Below are 25,688 nucleotides of genomic sequence, written 5' to 3' on the forward strand. Positions count from 1 at the left end.
TTGTAAAATATCTAGTGCAGATTTTTGCTTATTTCCATGCCAAGATGGTTCAGCTTTGTGCTCAGGTTGCAGGAACTGCTGAGCAGAGGCAGTGCAGTGTTGGATTACCTGGATACTGAGCCTAATTCAGTTTGATAATCCTTAACTCCCTCCCCATGGGCAGCTTGTGCCATTCTGCTGGCTCCTGCAGCAAGGAGGCAGATTCTTGCCTTCCCATAGAGCTGAAATAAGTTGTTTGTGACACTGGCTGCCTTTGCACACACTAATTCCAAAATACAGGAGCTCCTGCTAAGTAAGCTCTGTCCCTGCTCATTTTGAAGGTTTTGCTTTGGCAGAGGAAGCACCTAAAGTGTCATGTATTATCCAAACACAGAGGAAAACTTTCAACTGATGATGTTAAACCTGTGTGAGGGTCTCAAACTCTGAGATCTAAAACTCATCTGATCTAAAACTCTGATGATCTCAGTTTATCAGATGGGGAAAAACCTTATTTCGCATTCATGTAAAGCCAAGAGGAACTTATGAAAAGCTGATGCCACAAAGGCACGCAGCTGGAGAGTACTTTTCTTTAAAATGAAAAGGAAAATTATTTGATACATTTTATTAGTTTGATGATAGCTCACAATATTTGTTTTGATGGGATTTGCAGCTTATTATACCATCAGAATAACATTATCTATTAATCCTACTTCAGTAATACTCCACAAAATAAATGAAGCAATTAGCATTGTATCTTTACCTTGATGTATATTAAGGTCAATATCTAATTCAGTATTTTCCATTAAAGTCATATTATTTCTACGTGAAGAGAAAATTTATTGATACCCTCAAATGTGCAAACATTTTTTATTTCATTTTACTTAATTTTACTTGTAAAAAATGTGGTTATTTTGCATGTTTCACTCCATTGGAGTACTCATTTTTTTCTTTATTTTCTCCTTATATTTTTCATATTTGTCACTTAAGTTTGACTTACTAAGAAAAAGTGAATTTTAGATTTTCGATCATCTGTTTTAGCACACCTTTGAATTCAGGGAATCCAACTGTGTGTGATGAAGATGGTTGATTTCTTGTTTAATGATATCTCCTGTAATTTTTGCTTCCCACCAAAGCATCAGCAGATTTTATATTTGGCAAAAAAAAAAAAAAAGCTTATGCTGTTTTTTTAGAGGCAGATGGCTACCACTGAACTGGTTTCCTTGCTTTCCTGGCTTTATCTTCTCTAGACAAACTGATGGTTTCTCTCAAATATGCAGTTTCCACTGCAGTATGGCATGATACAAGATTTTTATTATGAATTTTTCGTTGACTCTACTTGTCAGATGAGAAAACAGATAACATGGTTCTGCCTTGAGCCCCTCTGCAGCTCTGCTGAGGATGCAGTTATTTGGTTCATACGTCCATGAAGTCTCAGAGGTTTTAGTAAGAACATCTACAATTTAAAACCTGCTACACTTAAAGTTACCTTTCAATATTTTTTCAAAAACAGCATGGGATTTCAATTGAATAACAGGATGATGTATTTTGGACTATACTTATTATGTTGGCTGATACCCCTGGAACAGAACAAAGAAGGACTCAAAAGAGCAGCTAAGTGAACAGATCTATTACTTTGAGTGCACAATTAATCTTGCTGACATTATTTTATATGAACATGGATAAAAATGCCTGGAAACCACACCATTGAATTCCTCTGCTCATTAATATTGATCAAATGTTGTTGTTCTCTTTGTGTTGGAAGCCACTTAAAGATTACCTGTAAAAGTATTACAACACTATTGATTTCAAAAAACCTAATCAATCCCTGAAGTCCACTGTTTTTGAAAATTAGGTGACATATTAGGTTTGTTATTTTGTTGGTTTGTTTGGGGTTTTTTGTTTTTTGGTTTGTTTTTTTTTTTTAGTTTTTTAAGGTTTTTTTGGTTTGTGTTTTTGGTTTTGGGTTTTTTTTATTTTTGTAAAAAATGATATTTGTGGACTTGTTGCTATAGATCTGAGTAACAGACCATATTAATCAGGCTGTCACAGAATTAATTATTGAGAATTTAACACCATGTTTTTTAAAAGCCTAAGCATCCCTATGGAAGTTGGCTGGGGCCTCTCCTCATGTGCCATCTGTGCCCAGATCTTACACATTACATTTTTGATGCTTCAGTGGAATGATGGCAGGATTAGGCCCCAAGTCCTTCAAGACACTTAAATCTGCAGAAATTGCATCATTGCGGTCCTGTAGACTCAGTTAAAATTAATTAATTAACTAATTAATAAATTTTGAGGAATCATATTAGAGTGTTCATGCAATTTAAATAAGCTGAAGATGTGTGAACCTAAATTTTGGTTCTTTGAAAAATTAGGAGAAGCAATGGTAGGGTGACACAGGCTTTTTAATTTTCAATCATTCATTCATCCATTTAGAACACAGAGTTTGTCTAACCCCTGTCTTTATCAATTAATAAATGTTAATTAGTCAAAACTACGTGACTGTAATTTTTTAATTTGAGCACAAATAGTGATGTTTTGTTGCTCTAAAAATAATTTTTGAACTACCAGTTTCTAAGAAGAGCAACAACCAAAGCAAGCAAAAATACCTGAAGCAAAATACTCAACATTTATATTGAAAATAGTAATATTATTTGTCCATAACAACCATAATCAGGGAAAAAAAAAAACATATTGTTGGTGTGTGTTTTGTTTTTGTTTTTTTTTTTTCCAGAAGAAAGGCTTCATAAAAGAAAAATATTAGTTAGAAATACTGTCATGCGCCAGTATATTTATCACTATGCACCTCAGATGACCTTTTAAGCCTTTGCAGTTTGGACTGATCTGAGAAAATGCAAAATATAAAGAAAATCTATGAAAGTGGGCTGAACGTGTGCTTAACAAGCCATACAGAAAAAGCAGAAAGCAAACTGAGAAAGTAATTATTAAGAGATTTATTGTTCTTGGAAGATTAGAGATCTTGCTTGCATAGAAACAATTAACATATGAGGCTGCCTGCAGGTACTCCCCAAACTGCAGCACTGTGATAGAGGCTTGGAAAAAAAACCCACACAGTTCATATTTATTGGGAGGCTAAAATTGCAAATTATTAGACAGGTTTCTTCCCAAATTATTATGAAGGAGAACTAGCATGAAGTAGTAACACTTGAAAGACATGAATCTTCCCAGAATCAAGACTGTAGTGTACCACTACTTTTAAATTATAATACAGAGTGTGTGTGGCAAAAGGCAAATTAGGCAGCAGCCATTCTCCTTATTTTTATCATCATTATTTTTGCCCTTTTTTTGCTAATAATACCATTTGGAATCATCCGCAGTACTTTCATGTCCATTATTTTTTTGGTTCAGTGAGACATATCCCATGTTTAATGATGTGCACAAGCAAAACCTCTGCAGGGCTGTCTTGGAACAGGCTGATGACAAAAGTTGTAATAGAAATGTGCACCTGCGTGCCTTCTGAAATTGCAAGAGCCACATGGGCAGTGATAACTGGGGAATATGTTCTGACACCCTCATCATTCAGTTAATTTTTACGCTTTGCATATTAATATTTGCTTGGAGAGCGCGGTGTTCCCCGATGTGACGTCTGGATGAATGGAGCTGCCATGAGATTCTTTCAAACCTGGGCTTGTAATTGAAAACATGAAGAGGCCGACGCGCAGAATCATTGAATTTACGGACCTTTAAAGCCAAGATCATTCCATTTGTTCATTTGTTGGCTCACTGAGGTGGCTTGTCAGGTCACAGCAAGCCCATGGAGCACTCCAGGCTGGGACAGAGGGGCTGGGAAGCTGGGACAGGCCCTGGGGGTGCTGTGCCAGCAGCTGGACACAGCCCAGGGGTGCCCAGGTGGCCGAGAGGCCGATGGCCCCTGGGCTGTGCCAGCCGTGGGGTGGCAGCAGGAGCAGGGCAGTGCTGGCCCTGTGCTGGCCCTGCTGAGGCCACAGCTCCAGTGCTGGGTCACCTCTGGGCCCCTCACAGGGAATGGAGGGGCTGCAGCGTGGCCAGGGAAGGGAACGGGGCTGGGAAGGGGCTGGAGCCCCAGCAGAGGCTGAGGGAGCTGGGAAGGGGCTCAGCCTGGAGCAAAGGAGGCTCAGGGGGGACCTTGTGGCTCTGCACAGCTCCTGCCAGGAGGGGACAGCCGGGGGGTCGGGCTGTGCTGCCAGGAACAGGGACAGGAGCAGAGGGAACGGCCTCAGGCTGGGCCAGGGCAGGCTCAGGGTGGGCACAGCAGGAATTTCCCCATGGAAAGGGGGCTCAGGAACTGCCCAGGGGGGTTTGGAGTGCCCAGCCCTGCAGGTGTCCCAGGAAGGGCTGGAAGTGCTCTGGGCTGGGGACAAATTGGGCAACAGGTACAGCTTGGACTTGATGGATTTGGTGTTTTTTTCCAACCTCTGGGATTCTGGGATTCTGAAATTCCCAACTCTGATTGTCAGTAAATTATGCTATAGATTTCTTTTTTCTTTTTTTTTGCTTTGGGTATTTTTCCTCAAGTGCAATTTAAAGTGAGTGAAGGATTATGACATTGCATTTCAACAAGCAGTGGTTATCACCTTTCAGGGTACATGGCACAGGTTGCAAATAACATACATTATATTGAATGTTAGAAATCAAGACAAACTTGCATGTGGGGCTTTCTAAACAATGTTTACCACTTCTTTAAAATGAAATATGGGAAAAAAAATCATCAAAATAATGTTTTCTTCTGGTAGGAGTTGTGCTGGGGTAGTGTTAGTAAGACACTAAAATGTAAGTAGGTCTTTTCCAGCATTGTTAAATGAGTAAACTCTAGACCTCAGGTCAAACAATTCCATTTTTCAAAGGTATTTAAAGCTATAGTAATTGCAGTTCTAGCATATCTCCATGCTGAAATTTTATGCATCCTAGCATGTGGCGTGTTGGGGAAAAGGACAATTTAGTCAGAAGAGCTTTTTCAAAATCATCTTGAAGTGGCTACAGAGGCACAGAGTGGAAAAGAATAGTTGGTTTGGTAGCTGCTGACTACTGGCCCAGATACTCACATTTCAGAAAGTCACCCGGAGCCATAGCAAAGATCTCCTCAGACTGCTAACTTGACATGTAGTGATCATTCAGGGACATTGTACATGTCACTCTGTGCATGATAGGCATGTTTGATTAATACCTATTCCCTCAGTGGTGCAAAAACTAGAATGCCTGTTATCTTTAACAGAAGAGCAAGATTTAGCCTCACTGTCTCCTGTCTTCTCTCACATTAAAAACTAATGCCATGATTAATGAGTAGTGACACGCTTCATATTTTTTTCTTGTTCATAAAAATCCTTGCTGGCAAGTTTCTGAAGTAAGTGAAGGGTGTATTTTACTGAGTTAGTGGAATATAAAGGCCTGCGTAAGATATTTTATTTCTTTAATGAATGCTTATAAATGACTGAAATTATTATGGTTGTTATTGTGGATGTGTACATACTTCTCTCTCTTTCTTTTTTTTTTCCTTTCTCTCAGGACCCTGCCTTCCCAATCCATGCCATAATGGTGGGATATGTGAAATTAGTGAAGCATACCGAGGCGACACATTCATAGGCTATGTTTGTAAATGTCCACAGGGATTTAATGGGATTCACTGCCAGCACAGTAAGTTCCACATGGTAAATTTTATTGTATTTATAGATAGGAGCCTTTTTATTGCCTGCACTGTTAAGGATTAATATCGGATCTGGTTTTCTGGAGTATATCAGACTTTGGCCTTTATATTATGAGCAAGCTAATACCACAGAATGCTGCTGCTTCTTTCAGAAAATGACCTGACTACCAACCCACTGGCCACAACAGGACATGATTTTCTATGCATGTTTTACGCCATGGCAAGGACAAGGTAAACATATTTTGCAGGGATTTAATGCAGAAGTGTATTTGAAATAGAAGGACTATCTTCCAATCTCAGTAGTGTTTGTGGGTTTGCTTTGATTAATGCTAAAAACAAAAAAAAAAAAAAGAAAAACCCTGAAATTTATGAATAAATATGTCTTCTACATCTTTCTTTACCTATGTCTTTATAAATAATGAAGAAAAGTTTTGAATCACAGTATCTAAGAGCAGAACCTGCAGACTTACATCAGATGTAAATTTCACCCTGTTTAAAATACAGTTTCTGATCTCTTTCTAATCCTTATAATTTATTTGGAAAGTATTTCCTATTTTCAGGTCAGATTTGGAACAGCAGGTCAGCATGCTCATCTTAGAGTGTGTAGTTAGAGAACTTATAATGAACCATGTTGGGAAAGAAATTTTGTGTGTACTGGATTTGGCTGGAGCAGAGTTAAATGTCTTCACAGTAGCTGGTGTGGGCCTGTGTTTTGGATTTGTGCTGGAGCCATCACTGATAATTATGGGATGTTTTAGTTACTGCTGGGTAGTGCTAACACAGAATCAGGAGCTTTTCTGCTTCTCCCTCCACCCCACCAGCAATCAAAGCCAATTAGTGAGGGATATTCATCTGCTAGTGACTGAGCAGGTCATGTGCTAACCCATAAATGTAGTCTGCATTGTCTGCTACTTTAATAGAAACTGGGTTTTTTTCACATGCAAACCTCATTCGAAATAAGTGCTTGCCTGAGGAGAAACTCATGAGAGAAATTTTGGGGTTTCCATTTTGTACATGAGTGGTTCTTAAACCAAGAGCAGCATGGCTCTTTAAACCTTACACTGGTGAAGCATTTGGAAGCCAGCTGTTACAGAAGGTAAAAAAACTCAAGGAAATAGTCAAGAATCCAGCTCCACTCACATGTAAAAAATAGTGCAGTCATCCAGCTCACAGTGACTAAGCGCTGAATCCAGCCTACCTGAATTAATTGCTCCATTTAGATACTCATCTATAATTTGAAGTGTCCAGGAACAATACAGTCCAGCTCAGCTAACATCTTCATGTTTGTTATGCCCCTTAAATACTCCCAAGTGTCTCCAAAGACTGGAATATGAATACTCAATTCCATTAACTTTGGCCACACTCTCAGTTCATTGTGTGGGTAACGTGGGCAATTCCACTGACTTAATCCAGTGAAAATATACATCCACCTCCTCCACTGGGAGCATGGAAATGAGTGTTTGCTGTCCAGCCACGTGGATGAGCTCATGTGAAAACACCATCACATGGACATATGTGCTCAGGGATGCTCCATCATGGGACCTGTCACATTGATGGCAAGGGCTGGACGTTCCTCTGACTCTGGTCCAGGGGATTTTCCAGATGCCTTTGTCCTATCTGGGCCACCAGAAACTGATGCCTTGTGAAGGCTGACCTAAAGCAGAGGCTGGACAGAGTTAAAGAATGAAGCAGGGATTTATTAAAAGGATCTCCTCAATGGATCCACCTTGGGCAGCACAAGAGCCCAGTCAGGGCTGCACCCAAGATGAACCAAAATGGTCCCAAAATGCACGAGCGCTCACGGGGTCTCTCCCTTGGATCAGTTCTGCTCCATTTGCATCTTGCAGTTCATTGTCCAATTCCAGCTTTAGCCCATGCAGTCCCATCCTGCTTGTTTTTCTCTTTTCAGCCCACATTGCTTGTGCTCTTGGGCCTGAGATTTGGATCATTTGTTCCCCAGCTGGAGAAGGAATTGTTTTGTCTCCCTGCCCTGTGCAGAGAGCTCACCATACCCTAATGTGAAGCTCACACACTAAAGCAGCACAGAATCTGAAAAATATAAAAGCTAAAGCATGAGGCATCAGCAAGGCACACAACACTTCTTCCATCAAATATCAAGGAGCTGACCTTTGTTAAAGAAGTAAATAATATCACAAGTTCTCATCAAGCAAAACACGTTGCTAAGCACGAGTTTTGGATGGAATGCCATCTTTTGTCACCTAATTAATGAGCAAGGAACATACAGCTGGTGCATCACAGAGTGATTCATCAGAGCTGTTTGCTGGATCCACAGCATCCTTTTAAAAATATTGTGGTATATTATTAATGATATAATGATAATGAGGTATATATTAATGATCCTGATAATCAGCAAAGTGTGTTTGTGTCAACTTCAAGCTGACCCAGGCTCACCACAACCCCAGAAGGCAGCTGAAGTGATTTGAGAAAAGACTAGTTTATGTGAAGAGTTATTCTTTGGGGGAGAATGAGATTCAGTCCTTTTCAGATAATTTGATTTAAGATGGGGTGATAAATCAGGTAACCCTATCCAGGTGTTCAAAGGGTCTCTGGGGATGGGAGCAGTGAGAGGCAGCCACCAAGCTCTCTGCAGTCAGGGAGAATTGTGGGACTTTCAGTGGTGGACTTAATTTAACATTTATATACAATATCACCTTAGCTCAATTCACAGTGTTCCTTTGATACAAATTCCTCTGCTTCATGAAGTTTAACAATTCAATTCTGAACTCACTGTAAATCAAGTAGGAAGTCTGTCAAATTTATCATAAAGAGATGAATTAAAATGACCTCATTGCAAGGCACGTCTCTTCTACACTGTCAAGAATTCCAAAAGCCACGTTGTGGTTCTCTTGTACAAAGCTTTTTATCTTGGATTTCTTTCATGTCTAATATTCTGTTGCCAAATCAATTAAGCCAGGTGATTGATTTTTGCAGTCAAGATACATTTTCAAAGCTGGTATTTTATCATTCACATCAACAAACACCCTGTCAGTATTTCTGAGATTTGTTGACCTTTTGCCCATGTAAATAATTAATATATAAACTATAAAAGAGATCAGCAGCAATTTTACTGACTGTATATTCTTGATGTATTGCAAAACTGATATTAATTGGCTTTGGTTGCCTGAAAAGATTCTGATTACCCAGTTGCAGAAAAAAAAAAAAAAAAAAAAAGAAAAAAAAAAAAGAAAGAGTTTCCCATTTCAAAGCTCATAAAGTAACCAAAGCCAGGAAAGTCTGGCCACAAGTAGAGACCTGGACAGGATTTTGTCCTGATACCCACAACAAATCTATTTTTTAAATATTCTTTGTTTAAGAGGCATTTACTTACCTGATTGGAATGAAGAATCAAGTCAAGGGCTCTTCTGAAGCAAGTTTGGGAGAGCTGGGGGTGAAGGGAATGCTCCAGGTTGAGCTCAGAGCCCCTCCAGGGCCTAAAGGGGCTCCAGGAGAGCTGGAGAAGTCCCCTGTGGCTGGGGGGTTGGAACTAAGTGATCTTTATAGTCCCATAAAGTCCAAGCCAGTTTGCGATTCTATATTAAAACAGCCTAGAACAAGTCAGAATCCATGGAAATACCCCAAAAACTGAAATGGACAGCTTTTTTTACCCCCCAAAAAAAAAAAATCAGAACAGAACAAAACAAAAACAAAAAACAAAAAAGCAAAACAAACAAAAAACACTAAAAAAAAAAAAAACCAACCAAACAAATCAATCAAACAAAAAAAGCCAAAAAAACCCTGAAACCTCCCCCAAAAAAATCTAAACCAAATGGAAATAATAAAACAAAAACCACCAAAAAATGACAAAAAACCCGAAAAGCCCCAAACGAAACAAACAAAAAGAAGAGAAACCCTCAAAACCCCCCATACAAACAAATACAAAAGAAAGAAAGATAAAGAAAACCCGTCATAACACAAAAAAAACCAGTTGAAAGATATATACAGTATGCATTATTGTGATTATCAGGTAGAGAGTAAATACTGGGAAAACCAGGAATTTGAGAAGTAGCTGAAAGGACAGAGATCCAACCAGGAAAATTCACGTTTGAAGCAATAAAGCGTTCAGATTTAAGGGTTTGATTTGCATGTGGGTTTATATTCTGAGGATCATTAACTCCACCAGACATAACTGAAATCCTTGCACTCCAAGAATAAGGGTTATTAATCAAACACATTTAATAATGTAAGCAAGCCCTTCCCAGGGTTTTACTGAGTTCTCCTTCTTCTTCCACATCATGGATGGCGTGTGATATCCACATGTGCTGCACAAATGTGTTGGGAAAGTGCACAGGTGGGGCCCTGTGGCAGATTTCCATTCTACCTTGAGCCACCATCCCAGCTATCCATGGGACAGAGCCTTTTTCCTGAGGTACCACAGCTGGAAAGGCTAGTGGCCACACATTTCTGGCCAGTTGAGCTGATGCATAATCTCTACCAGCAAACTCCAGCAGACAGTCAAGGAATCTCCTGAGCTGGAAAGGACCCATGAAAATTATCAAGTCAAAAGCTCGTCCCTGCACAGACACCCCAAAATCCCACCCTGTGCATCTCTGGAAGTGTTGTCCAAACTCTCCTGGAGCTCTGGCAGCCTTGGGGAGCCATTTCCTGGGGAAGAGCCATTCCCTGAGCTCCATTCCAAATCCCTGGCCCATCTCCAGCCCTTCCCTCAGGTCCTGCCAGTGTCACCATGAGCAGACATCAGAGATCAGAGCTGCCCTTCCTCTTCCTCTCACGGGGAGCTGTAACTGTGATGGGTCTGCCCTCAGCCTCCCCTTCTCCAGCTCAACACACCAAGTGCCCTCAGCCGCTCCTCACACAGCCCCTCCACACCATTCACCATCCCCATGGCCTCCTCTGCACTCTCTGACAGTTTAATGCCTTTTTAACCCTGTGGTGCCAGAACTGCACCCAATATTCCAGGTGAGGCCGCCCAGCCCAGAGCAGAGCAGGACAATCCCTGCCTGGCCCGGCCATGCTGGGCCTGGTGCCCCCAGGACAGGGATGTCCCTGCTGGCTCCAGGGCACTGCCACTGACCTTTGTGTTTGGAGGTTTTTTTCACAAACAGGACAGGACTGCTGGGGTACATTCCTTGAGCTTTTATTGCAGCATCATCCTCTCACATGGTTGAGACAAAAGGAAGATGGCAAAGCTCGTGTGTAGCCAGTAGCAGACAAAGATTGCTTTGCTATAGAGCATTTTAAAAACTCTCTAGCCAATAGCACACTGCTAAAGCTTACAGACAATTGCTCTAGCCAATCACTAAAAGTACATGTACGCCTGCTTCACACAATGCTTGCTTGTCTTCTTTTTATCAACAATACACAATACTCCATGATTAAGCTTAAAACTTTCTACTATCTTGTTAGATATAGAATACCTTGTTTCATATTTTTCTGCAGACCTAAGATCTATATTAGCCAAGCCTAAAACTCAAGCTATTGTTTAATGTCCTTGCTTGCTGTACTACTGTAACTTTTTCTACTTAAAGATGTTGCAGCTGCAGCTAATTCTGGGTTTTCTGTTCTTTCTCTTTCTAAGGCCTGCTTATACAGCTTTCTGGAAATCATCTTACCTTTACTATTTCCCACAACCAGGACCCCCAGTCCCTTTTCCTGGCACTGCTTCCCAGCCTCTCATTCCCCAGTCTGTCCATGCATCCAGAGTTACCCCATCCATGGGGCACAGTCACAGTGACTTTTCCAGCTACCAGGAAGGAGTTACTGTGATGACGGCGCAGAATGTGGCACAGATTTTGTGTTAAAAGGAATGAGTGCTCTTGTTAAACCACTCCTGGCTGCAGTTGGGTGGCAGGGCACTCCAGAAATCATTCCACACAGATGGTTTGCAGCTGCCCTGTTTTGAAGACTAAAACCCATTGTTTTCTTGCACAGATGCAGGTTGCTCCAAGCCAGCCATCCCATGAGCCAAGTGGGCAAATTTAATGTACCAGTGTGCATAGAGTTACACCACACCAGATTTTCATCCCATGCTGCTCCTGACACACATAAACTGTGGTTCCTCCTTTGGAGAAAAATCTCTGTTTGGGCTGTTCTAAACTTTAACGCGTTGTTCCTTTTTATTCTGGGGGGGAGGGAGGGGTTAATATTCATCAAAATTAACTCTGTGAATAGTTTTAACAAATTATACTGACAAGATACTTACTGGTATAGTAATAAACTCCATAGTACAGTAGCCAGTTACATGTGTAAGTATGTCCTTGTGCCTCTGAGAATTGTAGAGCTGAAACTTAAAAACTATTCCTGTGTTTGACCAGTAGCTTGGACAAGAAAGGAAGGAGGAAGGATGTATCATTATTAGTTTGAGAAACTTCCAGAACTTAACTATAAATATGAAAGAAAGTGGTTAATTTGAAAGACATCTGAGAGACATCACCAGTAAAGAATGTAAAAACAAACACCCACTAAAGGCTATTGGAAGAAAACTCAGTAAAATGTTCCCACAATCGAAGCTGTGTCAGGGGGCTGAAGGAAATGGCAGAACCAACAGGTGTGGGAGCCCCTGCTGGTTTTGTCCCATTCTCAGCTTGTGTGAGGACTGCCTGGAAAAAGGAAATTCTCTAACAAAGTGAAAAATGACCGGTTTGTCAGCCGAAAAGGGAGGCTGTTTTGCTGATGGATCCTCTTACAACAACTGTGTGGTGAGATGGGACAGCAGTGACACCAATTTTGGGGCAATTGGAAGGAGGTGTTTGTTTTCCTTGAAGTCCAAATAAATTTTGTGGTTAAAGCAGTAGGTAACTGAGCTGAGGCTTGCCCCCTACTTGAAGATTTTATTTGATTCAGTAGGAGCCAGAGATTGCCTTTAAGTCCCAGGTAGGAAGTATAATATCCCCAGCAATTTTGTTTCACTCTTCTTAGAATTTGCTTGTATAGCATTGTTTATTCTTTCTATCCGTACACAATTCAAATAGCTTTTTTATTCTTGTTGAGTTACTGATCCTAACAATTTCTTCATACATAGCATTGAGTTTCAATATCTAATTTTGCTGTATACTGAAAAAAATGTCCCTTTTCAATTTCAAACCTGCTGTCTTTCAGCATCTTTTAAATGCTCCATCCTTTGTCTATTACAAGACTGGGAGAAAAGAAGATTTTGAATGCCTTGTGTACACCACTTGTTATTTTGCAGACATTTGTTATGCACCTTCTTTCTTCTCCTGTGCAGCCAGTTAAAATTGTTGCCTTTTCTGTGCGGTGTGTTGGTTTTTCTTGCACTTTTAAATTGTCTCTCAGTGGCCTTCTCAAAACTTTCTTTGTTCAGTGGTATATTTTACATCAACAGTGACTTACAGTAAAGAGAAAGCTGTAAGGTTTATTTGTCAGAAGTTCCTTACATCTGTATTCTTTATGCAGCATTTTGTTGTTAAATTTCCTCCTGTTTTTTATTTTTTTTTCCTGTTTTAACCAGAACTGGGTTTGGAGCTGAGGCTTTTCTGAAAGCAGGCCTTGGTAATTTCTGAGTTTCTTTCATAAGGTGCCACAGGGGGAGGAAATAGATCTTCCTGATTGCTTTGGGGTTTTATGGCAATATTAAACAGAGGGGTTGGGTTCCTTCCAACCTAGGCACTGACTGAATTATAAAATGAATGGTGCTTTTAAGAAGATGTGTGCTTCTGTGGTGTAAAAGTCACTTAGGCTGTCAATAGCCATTATAAACTTTTTTTGTAGGCGGGTAAATCTGTCTTCCCCTAATTAGTGTCTTTCTTAAGGAGTAGTATGTTTTGGGTTTTTTGTTTTTGTTTTTTTTATATGGTGGAAAGAAATTAATGTTCCAAAAATGCAGGAATTGCTGTTTGATTGCAAAAGAGATTAAATTTGTTCATGTTCTGCATTAAAAATATGGCATATGGAGATGTTTTATACAGACAAGTTTCTCTTTATATTTGAATTAAAAATAAAAAGTACTGAATGAAAGGAGTCCACTCTAAATTTGAGGATAGCTATCCCATTGTAATGTCTATGTCACACATTCCTCTTTTTATAACAGAAATATTGTAATAAACTATCTGATGGGGCACTGAGTCCCAGGGAAGAGTTGATGAAACACAGTAAAGAGGTGTGTGGCCAGAGGAAGAACACATGATAACTTTGGCTGGACAAAGCATCTATTTTCCTTTTATTTTTCCCACTTTTTGTTCCCATTTAGGTAGACACAGCAACCCCTAAGTCAGTTTCAGCCACTGTGATGGTTTAGGGTTAACACAGCCACCAGGAGTTTTAAAAGAAGAACTGTGTTCAGTCTTTGTTGCGCCAGCAGTTTTCTTAAAGACACACCAGCACATTCCTGTGAGGAAGATAAAGAAATAAATGAAATCTTTAAATTAAATCTGATTGTTTAATGAGAGAGCACTTATCAATTAGAATTTTGTCACAAAGGGATGTGGTCTGGAAGCAGCTGTTAATGGAAAAAAAAAATTGTAATCCAGATTTTTTTTTTGGTTTTATTGTTTTGCTCCAGTAAGAGATACTGTGCTCAGCCATCTGTATGTCTAGGTGTGTCAGGGATGCAGAATTAAAATATTATATTTGTGTTTGGAACTCGTGCTGGCACACGGCTGTGCAGTTCCCTATTACTACATAAAATATTGGTACTGCTCGTCAAACTAGCTGAAAATTTTATGAGCAGCTTTATTGTTTGGAAATTGAACAATTTACATGGCAATTTTTTTCTGAAAAATGAAAGAAGGAAAACAAACTCAGTTATCAGGGCTTGTTTTTATACTACAGGCCCAGTGAGAAGTTTGAAGAAGTCAAAGAACTTAGAAGGAAGATCCAGGAGTGCAGTCAGTCATCTAGCTACTCTTTTGAAATTATAGGCAGTATTTTTTCATGTGGATACACTTTTGAGAACAAGCATCGTACAGAGGCAGAGAAGGACTGCATCAGACTCATTGCCAGTGCAAGAGAAACTTGATAATACAGTATTTGTGCTTGAAGCTCAGTATAATGATAAAATGGTCTAATGGCAGAAAACAGTCTGCATCACAAATTAATCCCTTTGTATTCATAAAATAGCTCAAGCAAAACCCACGGTGCTGTCACATTTTCATGTGAATACCCAGGATATTCACGTAGTTTGCATTTATTCTGCACTTGCTCTTAAGTACCATACAATTATTTCTGTAGATCACCTGGCTAAGAGTGTTAGTTTGAGTCAGGAGTGTATTTTTAAAGAAAATATCTTGATCATCTCTACTTATCATGTTTTGCTTTGTGTGACAGCAGGCTGAGAGCACAAGAACTGGATCCCTGTGAGATTAAAATAATCTAAAAGAAAATAGCCCAGCAGTCTGAAATTCCTGGGATTTGACATACTGGGAATTTAATTAAAACATTCCAGTGAGAAAATGGAAATTCAGTCCACCCAGACATTCTAGATTTTGTACAGAGAAACCATGTCTGAGACCTGTGTAGGGATGAGCAGATGTGTTCTCAGCTCTAAAACTGCACATAAAATTACATAAAATGTAAGGCCATGCTTCTTACAAATGCAGGCATACTTTGCTTTTCTCAAAGTACACTGAAAACTATTAATAAATCCTGTTTATCTTCCTTTCCTTATCATGTGCTCAGAGTCTGATGTCATGAGACACACGTGGCTTTCTGTCAGTCATGCTTTGGCTTGAGATTTGTTTGGTCCTCTGGTGGGATTGTCTGATTCTGCCAAAAAATAATGATGCCCACCTCCACTGAAAATTTATCCTCATCAGACTTCTGTTCGAATCAGCTCACCAGGATTGTCTGGAAGTGCACAAACTAACTGCACCAGGGGATTTTCAGTGGGATCAAGTCACGGAATGTGGCCAGTGCTAGGTCCTAGAGAGGTGAGGAGATGAGGTCCTAGAGGAGTGAGGGACATGAATGGCATTAATTGCGGCTGCCCCTTGATCCCTGGAAGTGTCCAAGGCCAGAAAGGGCCTTGGAGCAACCTGGAATAGTGGAAGGTGGTTAGAATTATGTATCTTTAAGGCCCCTTCCAACCCAAACCATTCTGGGATTCTGGGATTTTCTAAAAAGTGTTTTTTTTTAAAGAAACCACCAACTCTACGTTGGCAATAAATTCAGTTCAGGAATTACCTTCAGGAATTGCCCTGTTACAACAAAACATTTGCAGTGAATCGATGTTCCCTGGTCCAGATGTGTAGGCATTGCACCATAAAAGACTATTTAAAATGTTACTTACCTCCAAGCAATAGGTAACCTTTGTAATCTTGTCAGATCTCATTTTGCCCTCCCCACAAGTCAGTAAGGTGGCATCTGGCTGTGAAAATGTATTCTGTGTGATCCTTTCACATACCTAGCAGAGCTGTTTATGCACACAGTCATTACTCTCATGCAGTTTTTACAGTTTACTTAAAAGCAACATTCTTTTCCATAGCAGCAGTTGTCACTGCTAAAGAGAAATTAATCTGCTCCCTTCTCACCCTCTCCGATTTCTTTGTCACTAAATATTTAAGGGAGCTTCAGAATAATTCTGCAGAAGACATACACCAAAATTAGGAAAAGAGTGCAAGGCGAGGAGAGCCTTTGCCCAAATGTGAAATTAGGAGTTTGAAATGCTTATTTCTGACTTCTTTATGTCAATGCCCATTACAGAGAGAGAACCTCCTCCCATTTCTCAGCAAAAGTAGAGATTTTTACAGGAATTGTAGCACCCGCACCATTAGCTTATGGTACAGATTTTGTGTACACACTGCAAGGCAATGTTTTTCTTTCTGAACCAGGCAGTCATTGCTGATGTGGTGGAACGGCTGCATCTTTTGTGGGGAGGGAGATGGGAGTCTTCCTTGTCACCTGTGCAGAGGAGGCAAGGAAATGACCACAGCCCAAAAGGCAGAATTGGTGATGAGTGTTTCTTTCCTTGGTGACATCCACCAGCCTGTAGCTGTAGATTAAATACAAAATCCATTGACAGTAAAAAAACAGATATTTATGATAAACTAAGAGTCTGAATTTGAAAACTATCAGCAAGGAGTAGAAATTACTTCTATGTAGCACAAATATATGCACTAATGCAAGTACCTCAGACAAATATTTTTGATTGTTAAAATGAGATTTCTACAGACTGACCATAAATGAGTACACTTCACCCTGTGCACATCAAATAAAGACACATGAAAAAAAAGCCATAATCATCTGGCTTTGTCATTTTAGAAATACATCTTTGTATCTTCCAGGACTTGTTTGTCTAGTGACATTTTTAAAAAGCTGTGCCGTAGCCATGCTTACACAAAATCAATTCAACCCTACCCTCACTCTATTCTAAAATGCATAAACAACTGCATTTTGAAGGGATAAAATTTTTCTGGGATGTATGAAGGGAAATAATGCTAATTTACTGATTTGGGGGTCAAACTCATTGTGAAAATAATTGGACTTAGTGCCACGTGACCACCTACACTCTTTTAGCAAGTCATCCAGTTGCTCCAATGCTTCATAATTTAACTTACTCCGGAAGCTGAGATTTTTGGAGCATTGCTTCTATTGAAAAATGATTCACCAGTTGAATCACTTTTTAATAAGATATTTTTTTCTTTTCCTCAACTACAGTTTAAATGATTTGTCAAATGCTTGTTATATAAATAGCCAATTATTTTAATAAGGTTCATTGGAACGCCAGGAATAGTTGCCCCGAAGATGTACTTCTACAGTGTAAAATTAAATGGTAAGTTACTTAATGGGACGAAGGTTTTCATGCCAGTATTCATTAAAAGTAATTAAAAATGAAAAATCTGCTTCAATACATATTAAAACTTTTAAAGCAGCGACTCCTTTAAAACTAATAAGGAACATCCTGGCTAGGCTATTACAAAATTCCATTAGATTAAAATTGCCTCAGATGAAAAGCCATTAAATAGGCATTTAAACAGGTAAATAGAAGATCAGAAAATACTGACTAGTCCAGTGTTGGAAGTATGACTCCACAGAGAACATTGTAATAACTTTCTAGTGGCTGTAAGGAAAAGATAAGTATTTTGCATAATAGAGAGTAGGTACCTGTGCAGAGTATAATTTCACTGCATTGTCTATTTTATGAGAGTTTTCAAAATTGAAATAGGGATGAAAAAGTATCTAAAAATACAAAAAAAAAATAAAATTCTTGTTAACAGCACAAGATGTATCACTAATTCGGCAATGATTCTTGTAGAGCCCTGTCTTATTTTAAATCCTTTCAAGTAGATAATTTAAAGTGGAAATGTATTCTGGAATACACTTAATTGTGTCTTTTCTTTATTATTTTTTAAATTATTATTTTTCCAATAGTTTTACATTTAATCCTAACATTCTGAAGCCTGTGATTATAGTTACTATTGTAACTATAGTTACTATTGTATGGAAATGAAGTCACTTCAAAACTTTAAATTTCATTTTGAATTTTTCTTTAAGTGAGGGTAGCACAGGGTAGGTGCCACAATGGAATGCAAAGAACAGTAGGAAAATGCTATAGACCATAAATTCTTTTTAAACTGGATTGATTGATTGATTGATTTCTAAATACATCCCTCCATTCATTTCACTGCTACAAAACACAATATCTGTAATTATAATATTGAACAGAAGTGTAAATTGTAGGTGGAAAAGATGAAAAACTAACTGGTGAAGAAAGAAATTAGTCACCATAAAAAATGCTGGTTTGTCTAAATTACCACACCAAATTTAAGAAGATATTAATTAAAATAAAGCTTAAAAATAGTCTTTACTTTTCATTTTCTCAGAGCCTGGATTTTTACAAATCAAAGTGAAGAGGATAGAACTATATATTCCAATTTTCCCAAAACAAGCTGACCTAGATATGTTTTAGAATGAATAGGAAGGGAAACAACACTGGATTCTTACCAGGTAGCATGAAATATCTCCTTTTATTTTAAAGAAGTCTAGTTGCAGAAGTATATTTAAAAATGTTTAAATTAGAATTTTTAAAGAAGCCTAAGAAGAGATAAAATTGCTCTGAAAAAAGAATGTGAGAATGGTTGAGAAGCAGCTTCTGAAGGAATCCTAGGCAGGAACTCTGGGATAATATAATGAAAAATATTTGTAGTGAATGTTTCAGGAATAATCCTGACAGCCTCGTGCTGGATTATCCTGGAGGACATTTCCCACAGTATCTTCTACCAAATACAGGAGGAGGAAAACTTTAAATGGAATTATGAGATATGGGATAATACAGTGTTTAAGGCTGGGGGAGCAAGAGGTTTGTACTTTTTTTGTCTCCAGGGTAAAGCAGTTTTCCTCTCTTTTTGAAGATCAGATAATAAGGATACCTGAATAGTGAATCCCTTCAGCGTGGCACATAACAATTGAAGTTTCCTGCAGGTTCTCTTGGCACAGTGTTTTTAGAGCCTTCTGTGGTCAGGAAACTGGCTTGAAAAAGCAATGGAAACCTCTGAATTCTAACAGATGCCTGTCCTGTGCAGAATGTGAATACATCCAATTCAGATTTGATAATACATACTAAATTTTTAAAAGTTTCACACCAGTGTTGAGCCAAACATGTGCGAGTGCTTGTTTTTGCATAATCCTAATTAAGTCAAGGATCAGTTATAGCTGAAGTTACAGTTTATCTGTTTACATATATTACAAACAAACATTCATCTGGAACATGTTAGAGACCTTCTTAAGCCTCTAATTAGGATTATTAAAATAAATTACTGTAGTGACAATTATTTATATATTCCGTAACTTTAGCCAAAAATTGAAGGTTATCCACCTGTGCTTTTTCTGATGCATTTTCATTCTGCTTGAACACATTTATTTACTTATTTATTTATTAGCTTTCTAGAGGAAAAAACCAAACAAGCCAGTCAACCTAATTTAGAAGATCTTTACAGTTCAGGCTTGTTTTTATAAATGGTCTGAATATTAGGAAAAATGCTTTGATTTGGGTGGTTTTTGGTAAACATTTAAATAAAATTGTTCTACTCTTAAAGAAGATGTGTCTTTCTTTATGTGAATTGCTGTAATCCATCAAATTTTATCATATCACTGAGTAGCTCTCTGTTAAGATAATTTTCTTAAATTTCAGTTTCTCAGGAGCCAGATTATTTGCCAAATAAAACAAGTATAATTTCATTCTTTTCAATGGAGATTTGCCATTTAGTATTTCTTAAAAATATTTAGCGCTTGTGCAACTTGGTGCAAATAAAAAATAAGAGTATATAAGCTGAGTTTCATGATATTAGGAAATTCATAATAAAAAGTTTGAATATCTGAAAGCTCAAGCTTAAACAATAACAAGGCACTAAGAAATTCTGCAAGCAGAATCATACATTTTGTGTGATCTTACTGATGTGGTGTTGACCTGTGTAATTTAATCATTCAGGATCAATATACAATAAAGAAAAGGTACTTAGAATGCATTTTAAAAATCTATAAAGAACCATCAAGCAACTACAAGAATAGCTTAGCTTAAACCTCACAGACAACTGAAGATATGAAATCTTAAAGATAATTATTCCATACTATCTTTTTGTCCACATTATGCCATACCAACTTCCAAAATTAAAGATAACTGAACATATTGTCAGCTATATATCAGTTTTATTTTGAAGTACAAGTGTGTAGGGACATAATTTGGGTTTTCTTTAAAAAATATTGAAATCTGGGGCTCAGGAGGGAGTGTGAAGTTGCTCAGACTGGGAGTTGATCTTTATCCAGTGTACGGCTGTGGGTCTTCACGGAGACCAATTACGAAACAGATATAGCTCGATGATTTTTTTGTTCCTAAATTGTACTAAATTGTATCCTAAATTGACTTTATTACGTGGAACAAAAATATTTGCACTATCAGTAAAGGATAACTGGATTTTGTTAGATCAATTCTCCCAACAAAGGACATGTTGGCTTCCAGTGAAGACTCTGTAACATAAATCCTGTTTCTGTGATGGGCCAACCACTTTATCATCATAGAAGACTGATTTTAAAACATGACTTAAGGTTGAGATGAGCAGCCTGAGCGTGATCCATAAGCCAAAATGAGAACAAAACCAAAATATAAGGAAGGAATGTTCTGGTCAGCAGGAGAGAGCTTCAGGAAGCCTGCATGGCAAAAGGCAGTCCTGGACCAGAAACAAAGGCTCAGGTGGCAGGAACCAGGAATTTGGGCTGTGAAAAGAACAAACAGGCAGGGGACAGGAACAAGACACTGGTGTGAACTCACAGGCAAAGCACAAGATGTGTTGGCTGACAACAAATACAGTTAAATTGATCTTAATGGTCCCTCCTTCAGAAAAAAATCACATTTGTACTAAGTAGCTTGCTGAAGGACTCAAATGGCTTTATGTAAGGGTTAAATTTTTTATTATGACAGCTGCATAATTTAAATACCCATTTCATGGGGGGTGATATTTCAGGAAAATATATGTGACTATATTTAACAGGAAAAACCCAAAATGAAGAGTAGGCATTTTTTATTATGTTACATTTGCAAGTAGTAGTTTTTATTAATGTTTTATTAAATAGTTAGATGATTTTATATATATATTACACATCAAAGGAAGGTAAAAGCACAGAAATCTGCCCCTTGATGGTTTTCCATGTCACTGTGTGGCATAGCCAAGTCCTCTATTACGTTCCTACTTTCTGACTATGTAGTTTTGTTCCAGAGTGCAACACAACTGTGCTTCAAACAGAAGTCTGCTTAATAACTTTGTGATTATGGACTGATATTAGGAGATAGGAAATTTAAATTTAATCATCTGCAGCAAAAAAAAAAACCAAAACCTTAGCATAGCCTTTACTTCCTAATCAACTCTCTCAGCCCCTCAGGCTATTTCTTTCAAGGAACAATCTGTTTCCAGAAAATTTCAGTTTCCCTGTTCTTGCATCACCTCGAATTTCAGAATCCTTCTTCAGTAGAAAAATCATAAGAGCTTAGGCATTTGGGTTTTTTGAGGCTGGGGGTTTTGGGGTTGTTTTGTTTGGTTTTTTTTTTTTTTTTTTTTTGTTTGGTTTGGGGTATTTTTGTTCTTCTTTGCTGTCTTTTGTTTATTGGGTATTGCAGTTCCTCTTGGTTTTCTTTGATTTTCTTTATTGTTGCTTGTTTGTGTGTTGTTTTTTTTTTTTCTTCTTTATCTAACTGGACACTATCTAGAGATCCAGACCTTCCCTCTGCCTTTTGATGAGTCCTTTTCACTCAGTGTTTATCAGTTCTACCACCTCCCTCTGTGAGGAGCTCAGATTTCTCTGGCAGCACCCAGGTCTCTGTATTTTATTTTGTGCAAAGCAAAAGGATCTGCCTTGAAGCTAAGACCTAACCTTACCTGAAAAATCATGAGCATCCTGCAGTGATTTTATTGTGCATTATTAATTTACATCAAAATAAATCCTTTATCCTTCTTATGTAGGTAGGTTGTGTGGTCGGTGAAGAATTAGAATCTGATAACAGAAAAAGAGTTTTCTGTATGAGTCTCTATTGCCTGAAGGAGCAACTTCTCAAGAAACTCTAGTATTTTAAAAATTTCTGGTGACATTTTCTTCTTGTCATGATAATATGACACAGTTTATGTTCTTCAGAAGGAAGGAACACGCCAGCTGGTGTAAAGTGTGGTATCAGAACTGGCACATCTGGGAATGTGAACATAGCTCAACACAATTCATAGGAACCACCCTTAATTAAATAGTCTTCATCTGCATGTTCAGTTGAAAGAAATTATAAGGGGAAAATATATAACTCTGTAGAAAATAATTATTTAACCCATGTTCAAGATTGCTTTTTATCCTTTAACATGGTTTAGTTGATTTTGTTTTCAACTAAACATATCAGACATGATGCAATGACCAACCTTTCCTCATCCATTCATTAAATATGACATTTTTTTGAACTGATGTGACTCAAGTTTCAGAAATTACTGGGAAAAAATCATTGTAGAAGCCAAGTAACAAAGATAATAATTAACAACTTCCATCTTTCTGCTCTGATTGTTGCTGATTGCTCCATGAGGATGGAATATGAGGATTGTTTTAAAAGGATGTGGTGCTCCAAGCTCAGTTTATTTTGCTGCATCACCACACAGACAACATGAAATATTCTGGAAAGCTGTGCATTTTCTCCTCCTATTTCAACAGGAATGGCAAATTAGGGAGGAAAAAAATCTTGAGAAGATATTGTCTTTACGCAGAAAAGCTTTTAAGAGGATAAATTACCACCTGCATAGAGGGAGATAGTTCATATGTTCACTTAATGTTTTTTAGTTCACAGTGACCTTGATTTTTTTCCCCCACAAATGTGTTAGCATGTATTAAAATGATGAATAACCTGATAAAAATGTAAGGTTAATGGGCTTTGCTTAAAAAGGCAAATAGGGAGCTGAAGAACCTTGTTAAATTTTATAAATACATATAAAGAATTTAATTTAGAACTGAGTAGGTCTGTTCTTTGGTCATTTCCCTTGGCAGGTTTTATTTCTTGAATTCTAAGTTGTTACTCTTCTTGTTCTTCTTTAATGGAAAAAAATCAGCTAACTCTAAAGTTTTATTATGCCAGTGTGTAATATCTTTATAAACAAGAAATAGGAAAACATAAGGGGTTAAAAAGAATCCCAGGGATCCATTGCCGTCAATAATTTCAGTATAAAAATCTGAAAACTTTCTGGTTCAAACAAGTGAAACTAGCCTTCCTATTTCACTGAAGACCTGTCTCTGCGTTTCTGTTCACAGCAACGAGAAGATTATCCTATTCACTGTATAAAATATTGATTTTTTGAATACAGATTCCTGGAAAATGAAAAAATAAAATCAAGTTGAAAGAACAGAAGTCAAATACTCAAACTACCAAATATCAAGAAATTTTGTTGACAGAACTGAATTCTGCTTCTCCTGAGCAAAGCCATGTTGCATAAGATTTAGACAAATTTGTAGCATTTTCTTTAGTTTGTGTATGCCAGCAGAAAAAAAAAAAAAAACAAACCAACATTTGCATTTTGGGGGCAGAAGCAGATTCAACACAACAGCAAGGAGTGTGACTTCAATTCCCAGTGATTTCCCATGTTATCTACCAGGTCATCTAACATATTTACCATATCCTCTACCCTTTTAAAAATATATAACTTCAGAGGTGCAGTCCTTTTCTAAATGACTTATAAAATCTATACAACACTTCTAGTCCATGCAAAATAAATATAAATGTGGAGACTGAGAAATTTAATTATGATGCATCAATATAACCCCCCTGCCTATTTAATGTTGACTGAAAAATTCTGTGTCACATTTGGGAAAAGGAATCTGATATTACACTTAAGGCTGCCACATTGAAAAACACAGGGGAGTTTTATTCTTGCAGAGTTTTACAAAGTGTACTGAAGAAGAGGAACTCAAGTGAGATTACCCACCTTTTCTGTCTTTTGAATTTAATGAAATTTGCTGTCTTCTAGATTGAGTTATTACTTTCAATTTACCCACTAACTCATTCACAGAAAGGGAATTTTTTAGATGGTTAAACAGCCTTGTCAATTAGATGTTTAATGAATTTGAGATGAACTGAGACACATCCTTAACTGGCATCTGTTGATAAAGAAGTAGCTACATTCCTTGAAGTTGCAATAATCTCTGCTGATTGCTCCATTAGAACTACTACAATTTGGTTTTTTTTGGGGTTTTTTTCAGGCCAAACTTTTTGGCCCTGCTATCATCTGGAAATAACAGTGGAAATCATGGAGCAAAACTTCAAATTATATCGTAGTACACGACATAAAAAAGCTTCTCTCTTATTTTTTCTTCTTTTTTTTCCAGTTCTTTTAAACATGTGCTTATTGCTTTTACCATTTCTCTGCTAACCCTGGCATTCTCTTGTGTGCTTCCTGCAGATGTGAATGAATGTGAAGCTGAGCCCTGCAGGAATGGTGGAATCTGTACAGATCTTGTTGCCAACTATTCCTGTGAATGTCCCGGTGAATTTATGGGAAGGAACTGCCAACAGAGTAAGTACAGAATGGTTTAAAACCATTACTTTTTAATAATATAATATATTATTTTAATAATATAATATTTTATTTTACTTATAAAAAATATAAGATTTTCTTTTCACAGGGAAAAAAAACTAAAACCAAAATGTTTTAATGTACTGTGGAAATACTTCTTTACACATAAAGAAACCACAAAATAGACATCTTATTCCCTTCAAAACTGAGGGAATTTCAGAGCCCAAACCTGTCATACATTCAAGTCAAGCATCTGATATGATGGAAACATTTGCAAAATGTATAATAAGTATCTATAGTTAAACAAGAGGTAAAATAGTGTAATGTAGAAAAAGACAAAAAAAAATATTCAGGCTGAGGTTTCCTCTAATCAAATATCCTGACCTCAGTTACGTTATTGGCAGAAATCAACAAGTATAGGAAAAAAATATCTGTTATTTGCTCTGACATGTCTCTAGCCTCTGAAATTTGGACCACTGCTTTGCAGGGAAGTCATTAACAGAATTAATAGTCATTAATGGATCTGTCCTGGGAACAATCTCACATGATTTCTTCAATATCATTGACTATGGATGCGCCACAAAGGTCTGATTCCTTAAATTCTTCATGTATTATGGACTAGGTAATCCTGAAGACCAAAAATAACAAAAATAGAATAAACTGCTTTGGCACAAAATGCGATATACCTTAACATTTAGATATTAGAGGTTGTTGGGTTTTAAACACTGTAAAGATGAGAGCCTAGGTGTTTTAGTCAAAGATTAGATGTTAAAAGTATGGCATTATTGATAAAGCCAATATATTGCAATGTATATTACCTTAAAAAGAAACAGGAAAGTATTTGAGAGTTGGCTTTAGTAGTGTTGGGTTTTACATTGAGAATACCTGAAATACTGGGCTAATCCACACTGAAGAGAGGGAGCTTCTACTGCAAGGAAAATCCTACTTCATGCAGCAAAAAGAAGAGAAAAGGTGTTACACTTTGAATCATAAATAAATGAAACCATAACAAAGCTGAAAAATATTGTTCTTTTTCCTGCATTCACATTGTGGATATACAGGGGAGAACAGAGAGGAAAACAGGATGGACCAATAACAACAAATATTTATTTGAA

The 25,688-nt window shown here is 37.7% G+C and overlaps 1 protein-coding gene across 2 annotated transcripts in view; it reads left to right on the forward strand.

The window, feature by feature from the left end:
• Positions 1-25,688, forward strand: part of EDIL3 (EGF like repeats and discoidin domains 3) — a 238,638-nt gene that overhangs the window by 110,751 nt on the left and 102,199 nt on the right. For both annotated transcript variants that reach the window (XM_038123269.1, XM_038123268.1), the window contains 2 exons: positions 5,482-5,610; positions 24,460-24,573. In XM_038123269.1, the coding sequence (XP_037979197.1) occupies positions 5,482-5,610; positions 24,460-24,573 (243 nt within the window). The remainder of the gene's footprint in view (positions 1-5,481; positions 5,611-24,459; positions 24,574-25,688) is intronic.

Source organism: Motacilla alba, chromosome Z, assembly GCF_015832195.1.
Source record: "Motacilla alba alba isolate MOTALB_02 chromosome Z, Motacilla_alba_V1.0_pri, whole genome shotgun sequence".
NCBI classification, from domain to species: Eukaryota; Metazoa; Chordata; class Aves; order Passeriformes; family Motacillidae; genus Motacilla; species Motacilla alba.